At 40.7% G+C, this 11326-nt stretch overlaps 1 protein-coding gene across 1 annotated transcript; it reads left to right on the top strand.

Moving 5' to 3' along the window:
* Window positions 1-1330: 1330 nt before the first annotated feature.
* Window positions 1331-2023, top strand: LOC131193282 (uncharacterized protein K02A2.6-like; the record flags this gene model as incomplete). The annotated part of the gene is made up of 1 exon (XM_058173298.1): window positions 1331-2023. A coding segment is annotated over one exon (693 nt), but the record flags the coding sequence as incomplete, so codon positions are not given.
* Window positions 2024-11326: the final 9303 nt, after the last annotated feature.

Here is an 11326-nt window from a genome sequence, read left to right on the forward strand (position 1 = left end):
GACTACAAGGCGACGTTAAACAAAGCCTTACAGAAAAGCGCTTACCCAGTTCCCGTGGTGCAACACTTGCTGCACTCGCTGGGGCAAGGGCACGTCTTTGCAAAGTTAGATTTGGCTCAAGCCTATCAACAACTGCCCGTAGACGCCAACACAGCCGAAGCCCAAACGATTGTAACTCACAGAGGTGCTTTCAAGTGTACCCGATTACAATTTGGGGTGAGTGTGGCACCTGGTCTATTCCAAAATCTAATGGAGCGACTTCTGCAAGGGCTCCCAGGGGTAGTCCCCTATTTCGATGATGTATTGATATCAGCCGAAAATTTAGAAGAATTGGGGGAGCGTTTGAGAAAAGTTCTGGGCATTTTCCGGTCAGCCGGTCTAAAGGTTAAAGTGAATAAATGCCAGATAGGGGTAGAATCCGTAGAGTTCTTGGGCTACAGAATAGACAAGGAGGGAATTCACCCCACTGAAAGCAAGGTCAAGGCAATTCGAAAGGCTCCAGCGCCCAAAAACAAAACAGAGCTACAGGCATTCCTGGGGCTAGTGAATTTTTACGCGGTCTTTTTAAAAAACAAGGCAACCGTCGCCGAGCCGCTACATAAGCTTCTGGGAAAGAACACTGTTTGGTCTTGGGGAAAGTCGGAAGCTAGGGCTTTCGAAGCAGTAAAAAACCTACTCTCGAGCGATAGCTTACTGATTCAGTATCATAGCTCATTGCCATTATTATTGGTTTGCGATGCTTCCCCTTACGGGGTGGGGGCTGTGCTCAGCCACAGACTTCCAAATGGCACAGAAGCCCCAATAGCCTTCTACTCCAGAACGATGTCTTCAACAGAGAGGAACTATAGCCAGTTGGATAAGGAAGCGCTAGCCATTGTGTCAGGGGTAAAAAAGTTTCATGAATACGTTTTTGGTAGAGACTTTGAAATTGTTACGGACCATAGACCTCTGTTAGGGATACTGGCTGGCGACCGCCCAACGCCTGTGGCACTTTCGCCACGATTGACCCGATGGACTATCTTCTTAGCCGCCTATTCCTACAAACTGCAGCATCGACCCGGAAAAGAGTTGGGGCATGCGGACGCTTAAGCAGATGCCCACTACCAGGGGCGATCGAAGACCCCACTCGGGGCGCCCTTCCTGTTAATTGCCTCTCTGGACCCGGGCCCAGCCACATCTAAGGTGGTGGCTCGGGCGTCATACCGGGACATTACTTTGAGGACTGTACTCGGTTGGGTACAAAGAGGGTGGCCCGCTGCGCCGGGCGAGCGTTTTAAAGAATTTGTAAAAAGCGTGGGAACTTTCGGCTCAAGGGGGGTGCCTGCTATGGGGGGATAGAGTGGTGATCCCAGAGAAATTAAGAAAAAGGGTGTTGGATCTCCTGCACGAGGGTCACCCAGGGATCGTTAGGATGAAGGGTCTAGCGAGAAGCTATGTGTGGTGGCCCTTAATGGACTCAGAAATTGCTGAAAGGGTAGGGAAATGCCAGGCCTGCCAGGAGTCCAGACCTCTACCCCCAACGGCCCCGGTTCGGGAATGGGAAAGACCCCAAGGGCCCTGGTCTAGAATCCACATTGATTTTGCCGGCCCCTTCCACGGCCAAACCTTCCTGGTAGTAGTCGATGCCTACTCCAAATGGCTGGAAATCATTCTCATGAGATCCATGACAGCCGAGGCCGTGATCTCAGTCCTACGGCACCTATTTGCAACACATGGGTTGCCCGACACGTTGGTATCCGATAACGGCCCGCAATTCACGGCAACACAGTTTGAGGAATACTTGGCAGAAGAGGGCATCCGGCATGCCCTCTCGGCGCCTTTCCACCCTGCGACGAATGGCCTTGCAGAGCGTTTCGTCCGAAGCGCGAAAGAGGCATTGTCCAGACTCAAGCCAGGCGACTGGCAATCAAAAATAGATGTTTTCCTGGCCGTCCAACACCGAACCCCCTGTGCCACCACCGGCAGAAGCCCTGCCGAATTACTAATGGGCCGAAAGCTCAGGTGCCCACTAGACCGTTTAAATCCAAACTATACACCAGAGGGTTACAAGGGGGGACTCGAAAAAACAAGAGGGATGGAAATAGGCGACCGGGTATGGGCACACAACTATGGTGAGGGCCCGATCTGGGTAGCAGGAAAAATTCTAAACATAACAGGTCCCAAATCATACTTGGTAGAGTTAGAGGATGGCCGAGTATGGAGGCGACATATAGATCAATTGAGGAAACGGTTAGCCGAACAATCCGAGTCAGACGAAACAGGCCCTGACTATACCATGTTTGAACCAACAGCTGACTCAAACCCGGGAAAATCGCAGGACTTAACTGAATTCCCGGAGGTCCAGCGACGCCCACAGGTTCCAGTAGAAAACAGCAGGGACGACTCGGCAAATAATCCAGGGCCGGATGGCCTAGAGGAGGAGCCGAGAGGAGCAAACAGCCCCTCCGGTCAACTCGACCCGCTCCCAGAGAATGTACTGCGCAGGTCCGAAAGAGTCAGGAGACGCCCAGTCTATTTACGTGATTACGTTGAAAAGTAATATGTAAATATAATGTAAATATATAGGTAAAGTGTTTTCTGGGAGGGAAGGAGTGTAATGTATCTTTAAATATTTTGGCGGGAAACAAGCACGTTGCTGATTGGTTGAAGCCGCCGGTTAAACTGTATATAAGGAGAGGTTTTTCCCCAGCCCGGTTGCTGGGTTCACCATATAGTAAAGAGCTGTTGTCACTACCCTGGTCTCCTGCCTCGTTATTGCTCGAATCTAACAGAAACTATTACATAACTATTTAAATTTCATTTCATTTTAATTTCATTTAAGCTTAAATTAAATTAAATTTAGTTGAGCCTTTGTCTCACTCATTCCTCTGTACTGATTTCATCCAATTTCTCGATTGCCATCCATCGCGTCATGTTCCAAGGTTGTGATTCCTTGCTGCAATTGAATTCTCCAGACTTTGTCTCCTACTCATTGCATAAGATTTTATGAAATTATGTTACTTTTCCCCAATTAAAAATAATGGGTGTTCTTTGTCATTGTTTATAAATATCTGTGTTTGATTGGGAACTCCCTAAGAATCAAGTTTTGTTTAGATTCCTTTTTTCTCATCCAAGTTCACTGGCCTCTTAAAATCTACCCATAGATCCCAAAGGGATCCATAGACCTCAGGTTACAAATCTGTGCTCTAGAGCAGGGGTCTCCAACCTTGGTCCCTTTAAACCTGGCTGAGGAACTCTGGGAGTTGAAGTCCACAAGTCTTAAAGGGATCAAGGTTGGAGACCCCTGCTCTAGAGGAAGAAATGTTATGGGTCACCGTGTGCTTCCTAATCTTCTTGCTTCTTTGGGTTTCACATTTGGCCAGAGGTGGGTTTCACATTTTGTTACCACCAGTTCACCCTGCGTGCACATGCTTGCCTTGCACGCGTGCCTTCTGCACATGCACCCGGCCTCTGCGCATGTGATTTGCTCGCACACGTGCCTTCTGCGCATGCGCCTGGCCTCAGAAACGTGCCTAAATAGGACGGCATAGAGCCAGGATGGGTGGGAAGGTGCGGGCCCACCTGCAATTTCCACTACCACTTCACCCGGCTGAATGCCACCTCTGGTTATATCTGTCCACTGCCTTCATTACCTCTCTGGGGAAAAAAAAAATCCCTAGTTGTTTGGTGTTCTCTTTACTTCTCTGCCCTCCTGGGGAACTTCACTTGCTTTGCCTTGAATTTTCTAATTTTCTGTAATGTACCATATCAGCATAGCCTTTCTCTCATTAAACTCTTCTCTTCAGAAATCAGCTTGTTCTTGGAACAAATGTAGACTGAATTTTCTTCAGGTAAGAAGATAAATGTTGCTTTGCTTGCTATTCATGTTGCTTGGAGATGTCCCTGCCTAAGTTCTTCATGAATGTTTCCCATTGGGTTGTTTTTTTTACAGGCTCCCAAAAGGTGCCTGTGCTTTTAACTGAAGAGAGAGGGGATAGAAGAAAAAGAAAGGAGCAAAAAAAAAAAAAAACCTAACAAGAAAAAGTCCCCTCTTTGGCTTTTTTACCAAGTTTATTTATTTTATTTATTTATTATTCAAATTTTTATACCGCCCTTTTTCCGAGGACTCAGGGCGGTGCACATCATAAATAAAACATAGATATCAAAAAAGTTAAGATACAATATTGGTTAAAAAACTGATTCAATGCACTAAATAATTAAAATAGGGATGTAAAATTATAAAAGCCCCACTAAAAACCCTCAATAATAATAATAATAATAAAGTTCCCATTTGTTCCCCTTGTTGGCTTGGTATCTGCAAACAAGGTTCCTATGTCTGATTGCTAGGATTAGCAAGGCCAGCGCTCCAATCATATTCAATGGGCAACCGTCCAGGAAGTCAACTGACAGTAAACAATCAGCAATATGTCTCCCCTCCTTGGTTTTATGTTCTACTTGTTACTTGTTTCTCTGCTTTTTCCAACTCCACTGTCAAATTGCTGTTCACTCATCTTATGTGTTTGCTCAGTGATCCCCTTTTGAGAAATTAATGAGTTTACCACATTCCAAGAGGTGCTGATCCCTCTATCTGATCTTTGCTTTTTTTTCTGAGCTGTGGCTATATTTCCAAACAAAGTATTAAGCTATGAACATCATCCATTTTTATTTAAGTTTTAGTTCTAACAGGTGGTCTAAAAAATTAGTGTGGCATATTTGTCCTTTGTTTCTGTGGGGGTGTGTGGGGGTGTTTATAGGGGAAGGGATATTTTGTTTTATTTTTGCCCTGGATAAAAATAATTCTTTCTACTGTAGGCTAGCTATATAAGGACACATCTAGTTGATTAATGACTTCCCTTGCTTCATAATTTTCCTACTTCTCATACTATTTTTTTCTTGTTCTACTCAAGTTCAGGGACATCCATGGTACCATGTATTAATAAGTATACTAACACAATCAAGCTGACAATTTTTTTTCTTCATATCACATAATAATGCCATGATTTCTTCATCTTTTATCCTGGTTTCATATTTTCTAATGTGTAGTTCTTATACTTTTTTACTTTATTATTATTCTCCCCACTACTCTTTTGAATAGCTGACCCATTTTTCTCAGAGTAATATGGGGCCAGATTCAAAAAGGCGTTAGGCCTTGGGAAGAACTTTGTGGCCTTAAGGGAAACCCACTTGCAGGTCATATTAGCCTATAGGCCCAAGGTTGCTTGTTATAAAATTGCAACTGCTTTGTCCTTAACACTGTTTTCTAGAAATATTCTAGGCAGCTCACAGCAGAGAAGGAATTAAAATTCCAAATAGAGAACTTATTTCCAATAGAAATAGGAACATCAAAAGAGGATTTTTAACAAGAATGCAAGAAAGGACAAATGAATTCCATTACCTTCTTCTCTTACACTGCAGTCTGGTATTTTATAGTATAACACTACTTTGGATGTATGCCAGATTGATATGTAATTACCTTCTCTAGAAAACCACACTACAACTTTAACTGAAAGCTTAATATACTGGATAATGAAGTCAGCTGTATCTGCAAATGCCTATCACTAGTTGAAATCTACAGCTATGTGTTATTTAAAAGAATTTGACTTCATCACTGATTCTTATTTCTATTTACCTTCTACTACAGTAGTTCTGAAGTTAGACTATCATCTAGTTCCCGTATTTCACCAATTTACCAATTGCCAATCACCATAATATGGCACCAGAGAATCACAATAGGATAAATGTTATAATTTGATATCTAAAGAAGCTAACCAATGGTGGTATTCAGCCGCTTCAGACCGGTTCGGTGAATCGGTAGCATTGACTGCATGTAATACCATCCTATTTAGCCATGTTTTGAGGCTGGGCACATGCGTGGAAGGCGCACGTATGACAAAGCACATGCACAGAAGGCTAGCTGCATTCACGGAAGATGCGCTTGCACGCAAAGCTAGGGTGCGTGTGCGGAGTGAACCTGTGGTAAGAATATGTGCAACCACCTCTAAAGCTAACCATCTGTTTCTGGTGTGGCTGTGCTGCCTTGAAATTTCCTGAGGGGATATTCTCAGATATCCTGAGGGGATATTCTCATATTATCCTTTGTTCTGATGTACTACAGTCACATTGTAGGCTACTCTCCACCTAAAGACCTTTGCCATAATTCTGATATGGCCTCTCCTGATTCTATTCAGGTGGCTCCATATTTTTCAGGACAACAACGGTTTTTTTGGATTTGCATGATCTGTTTGGTTATTAAAGGTCACCCATTTTAATCACTATTTTTCATCTGAATCATAAATGGTGGTATGTTTTCTCAATTGATTTTCTAGACTTAAGCTTGGTGAGAGGTAGACAGTCTAATATTTTATGTATTGGTAGATCTCTAGGAGTTGATGGGCTTATCTTATTCCACTCTTGAGCTATTGGTTGTTATCACCTGAGATAGGATGGGGCAGGAGGCAATGTTAAAAAGAACATGAAGTCATGAGAATGGTGTGGAAAGTTTTCGATGTTTGTGAAAAATTGAAGATGTTTTCCAAATGTAAGGAATTAATCAAGGATTCCAAGATATTTGTGGTGGCAGTTGTGTTTCATCCCCCTTCAAACAAAACAAAACAAAACATTTGACTCTTTATTTGCTGCGTGATTGTTTAGATGGAAGGCGTATACTTCTGTTTTATTTAGATTTGGACAGAGTCATAACTATAAAGGCAATAATTAGATTCAAATTACTTAACAATTTGGTTCTAGTATGGATAAAAAAGAGCTAGATTTAATTGAAGGAAGTTTCTGCAACTGGGAATTAAAGAGTTTGTTTTCCTAACTTTAAGATTTTCATTCAGTCAATGGGGTTTTCAAAATAGTATTCTCTTTTGAAAAGCAGATTTCTCCATTAATATAGCTTTTTCTCAAATATCTTTTGCCATTTAATATTATGCTGGGGTAGAGAGTGGAAGAAACTATTTTAAAACATACAATTCTAGGACTGCTTTGAAAACATTTTTTTTTAGCAATTCCAGGGAGCATATTGATTTGGTGACCTTTGGATTCATTTGAAATGGCTTCCTATGGACTATTTTCCAATTGTACTATTTACTATCAGGCTGTCTGAAATATTCTTTCCAAATCGAGCTGTATTTTGGATTCAGTTTAAGCAGTTTGGGAATCATTATGGCCAATACAAACAAATAGGAAGTCCCAAAGCACATAGGGGATACAACCTATGGGGCAAAGTTGGAATTGTCTATATCTAATGTTGGAGCATCTAGAAAGCAAAAAAAAAATAACAACAAACAATTCACAACATGATAGACGTGGAAATGTATTATAGCAATATGGTTTTGAAGTGCTTCCTATAGATAATTCCAAAATGACAAGAATGGCAGAGGTATATATTGTAATCAAGAGCCGTGGGGGTCAGTGGTTAGAATGCAGCATTGTAGGTTGACTCTGCCCACTGCCAGGAGTTCAATCCTGACCAGCTCGAAGTTGACTCAACCTTCCATCTTTCCAATGTCAGTAAAATGAGGATCCCGATTGTTGGGGGCAATATGCTGACTCTGTAAATCACTTACAGAAGGCTGAAAAGCACCATGGAGTGATCGTCTAAGTGCTATTGCTACCTAGCAATAAGAAAAGTCATAGGAACATGATTGTTTGTTTGATTAATTGATAACTAGACTTCCTTCAAGGAGCTCAAGGTGGTATACATTGCATTCTCTCCTTTTATTCTTTCGCAGAACACTCCTGTGGAGTAACATAGGCTGAGATAAAGTGACTTGGCCAAAGTATATTTTCGCTTTCTTCAATCCTAATCCCACAGATTAACCACTACAACATACTAGACCAATCCATTGTTTCTTCTCATAGCACTTCCAGCAGCAATCCAAGTCTCTTTCTGAGAACATCATTGATGAGTTGGGCCTGTGGTCCAGACTCTAAGAGAGGTGATATGGCAGATGGGCAGCCAAACTATTTGTCAGGGTTCCAAGTAATACCCCCAATGAAAGTTCCATTTTATTAGAGATGTCACATTGGCACATCTGGTGAAACCCAAATCAGAAAACTTCCAGGTTTTCCCCACCCAAAATAAAGTCCAAGTCCCTTCCCCTGCACCCACATGTCCATCACATGGTCCAATCGATGCACCATCCCAACTGAAGATGCCTCCCAGTCACACCACTCCAGGTGCAGGCTCAAATGCCCTTGACTCTCAGAGAAAGGAATCTAATTATGGCTAAATATCTCCACCACTATATCCTATCCCTCCTCCCAGTTTCCCACAGCGCTAAGTGTGGTAATCCTGAAGATCCAAAGAAAAAGATGGCCTCCAGGGCTGGCACTATTCATTAGAACAGAAGTGGCACTAATATAGCACATTCGCTATGTCCCTAGTAGAGACAATATCTCTGGTTGTCATTGGCAGCTTTGCCCTCGATTTTGATTCTTGCAATTATTTTAGAACCATTGCATTCCATCATATGGAATGTGATCACACCAATATATTTTTAGCCTTCCATATGTTTGCTAGATTCTAAAACCATTGTAGATCTGAATTCTGGGATCTATAAAACAGGAGACAGAGATTTAGCCTAATTATGGAAGGGCTATAGGTCAGTCAATAGGTTGGAGCATATCATATGGCAAAATCTGGCAGCCTAGATGAAAGCACTACAATGTAATAAGCAAGAAAGCAGCCAGTGTTTTATACATAAAGTAAACAACAGTGGTAGCAGAAGAATCAACATCCCTATGTGGGCTACTGGCTCACTGACAGACAATTTCTAACCCACCAGAAAAAAAGTGACATGGAGAATTTAGAAATTAAAATCATTAATATTCCAGAGTACCGGGCATAAGCCACTATCAATAAAAGCATTTTATTTTATTATTTTAAAGGGTCATAAAGCGATTCAAAAATATGCCTGCATGGAAAGAAGAGGCAAGACTCGCTTAGGCTGAGGGAGGGATGAAGAGGATTTGTTGGTCTCACTCAGTTTATAAGTGAATGTCTACTTCCACCGAAGCCACTTCCTGTTGGTTCCTGTTAAAATGCTTCAGAGGTTGACTGCCTTGTAATGTTTGGAAAGTTGGAATCTGTTTGTCATTTCTCCAAATCTAAACTATTTAACCTCAGCAACATTTGGTTGAAGGGTATACAAAGTGAGAGTAAACAGTAGTTATACTAACAAGTTTACAATTCTGTCCAAGCAGAGGTGAATTTAAAAACACATTTAGAATTTAAATCAGCTAAATATATATTACATAAAATATCAATTTGCAAATTCCGAAGAAGTCAGCTGAGAAATGATGTGGCAAAATACAAAATAGAATAAGGGCATTTTTTTTGTTTATTTCTTTCATGAGGGTATCTGTAGATAAGTAAGGTCAATATCTGAAAGATGGTTGATGCAACTTTACAATCCAGGTCTTTGAGATATGCATGTGATGTGTATCAAAAAGGGGAGGGACTTGGATCATGATGCCCTGCCCACAACCCTGAAGATTTTGTTCCTAGTGAGACCCAGGATCAATTAGGTTTGACAAACAATCTGAAGTGTCTAAATCAGGCCAAAAAAGAAATCAATGAAGATATCAAAGGAGCAATTGTTAAGAGTGCCATCTACTAATCAAACATGAGATCTGAAGTAAAGCTACACCATAAGCAAAAAAAGATGAGCTGGGTTCAAATGATTGTTTGGAATTTCCTAGGAAAGTTTTGATGAAATTTCTGAGTTTGTCTAAGGAAAGGGAAATGCATAGCTTAGAGTACACATTGATAGAAAACTCTGTGAACAAGCACAATGGTATCATCCTTGAAAAATCCAGTGGGGTTTAATTGAAACATGGCAAGATAAGGCAGCAACATGGCAAGATAAGGCAGCTCTCCAAAGATGAGAGCTGACAGAATAATGAAATATGAGACATTTCCACAACACTGCTTGGGCAACTCATAATTTAATGAGCCAGAACTTCACATTCCATCCACAAGATATTGCCTTCCTGAGTCAATCTGAATATAAGAATATATTTTAATTTCTACATGCAAGACACTTCTATGAAGTAAACAATCCTTGCGCCAAGAAAAGGAAGCAAAATGATCAGGGAATCCCATGAAAAGTAATAAATTATAAACTATAGCCAGGAATAGGACTAACTGAAACAAAACTGGCCCATCGCTGGTAAACATCTGGAAATATATTAATAGGAATTTATTATTTATTTTATAATATGAAATCACAAGTTAGATCACCAACTTCCTTGAAGATTTAAAGCTCATGAGGTCCACCGCTATCAGAATTGAATTGAATTGAATTGAATTCTTTATTTGACCACATGTGACTAAACACATAACGAATTTGTCTCTGGAACAGAAGCATGCAAAACAACAGAATCATCATCATCATAATACCAATAAGAGGGTGAGTAAAAATAATAAAGAAAATAATAATATTATAGCCTTACTACATGGGTAAATTCACATTGGCATTAAACAACACTGTGAGCAGTGGAAATATTTCATATTATTTGGGAATTGCACAGAGGAATTAAAAAATCTTCAAGGCCACAGTCCAATTAATAAATATAAAATACAATAGAACAGATTTATTTATTGACCAAGTAACTGGACACACAAGGAATTGTCTTGGTGCATATGGTCTCAGTGTACATAAAAGAAAAGATACGTTCATTAAGAATCATAAGGTACAACATTTATTGATAGTCATAGGGTACAAATAAGCAATCAGGAAACAATCAGTATCAATATAAATCGTAAGGATATTCTAAAAATGGCTGGGAAGGTGCAGATAATTAAATGCCAGACCTGGGTCAAGATATAAAGACAATCAGGCTCAGCCAAGTAAGTGATTGTGAATTTTCATTCTTCTATCAAGTTGTTCATGTTTTATTAAGTAAATCTTCTAAACATTTAAACAAATTCTATGTTCTTCTACTATTAATCCCTGTCCTAAGAATTCTAATCCAGTAAAGTACAAAGACTTTTAAGGGCTTTGCCCGCCCCTGCCCCCCATCTACTTCAAGAAGATGCAAGATCTGGAATGTTCTGCCTGCATTAGAATTGTGAAATCCCATAACATGTCTGACAATTTTTTTTTTACAATTTTCCTGTTCATAGGAGCCAAGGAACAGTTTTATAGGCACTTAATCTGATAAAATGCTGTCAAAATAACTAAAAATCATTCCTGTAGATGTTCATTTGGAGGAGTAATTTTTCTCAGCACTGCAACAAGATCTTCACCTTCATTTTCATAACCAATAACATTTATAATTGTGATTGGACAGTGGTTAGAATGCAGTATTGCAGGCCATCTGCCAGCAGTTTGATCCG

The sequence above is a fragment of the Ahaetulla prasina genome, chromosome 2, assembly GCF_028640845.1.
Source record: "Ahaetulla prasina isolate Xishuangbanna chromosome 2, ASM2864084v1, whole genome shotgun sequence".
Lineage (NCBI taxonomy): Eukaryota > Metazoa > Chordata > Lepidosauria > Squamata > Colubridae > Ahaetulla > Ahaetulla prasina.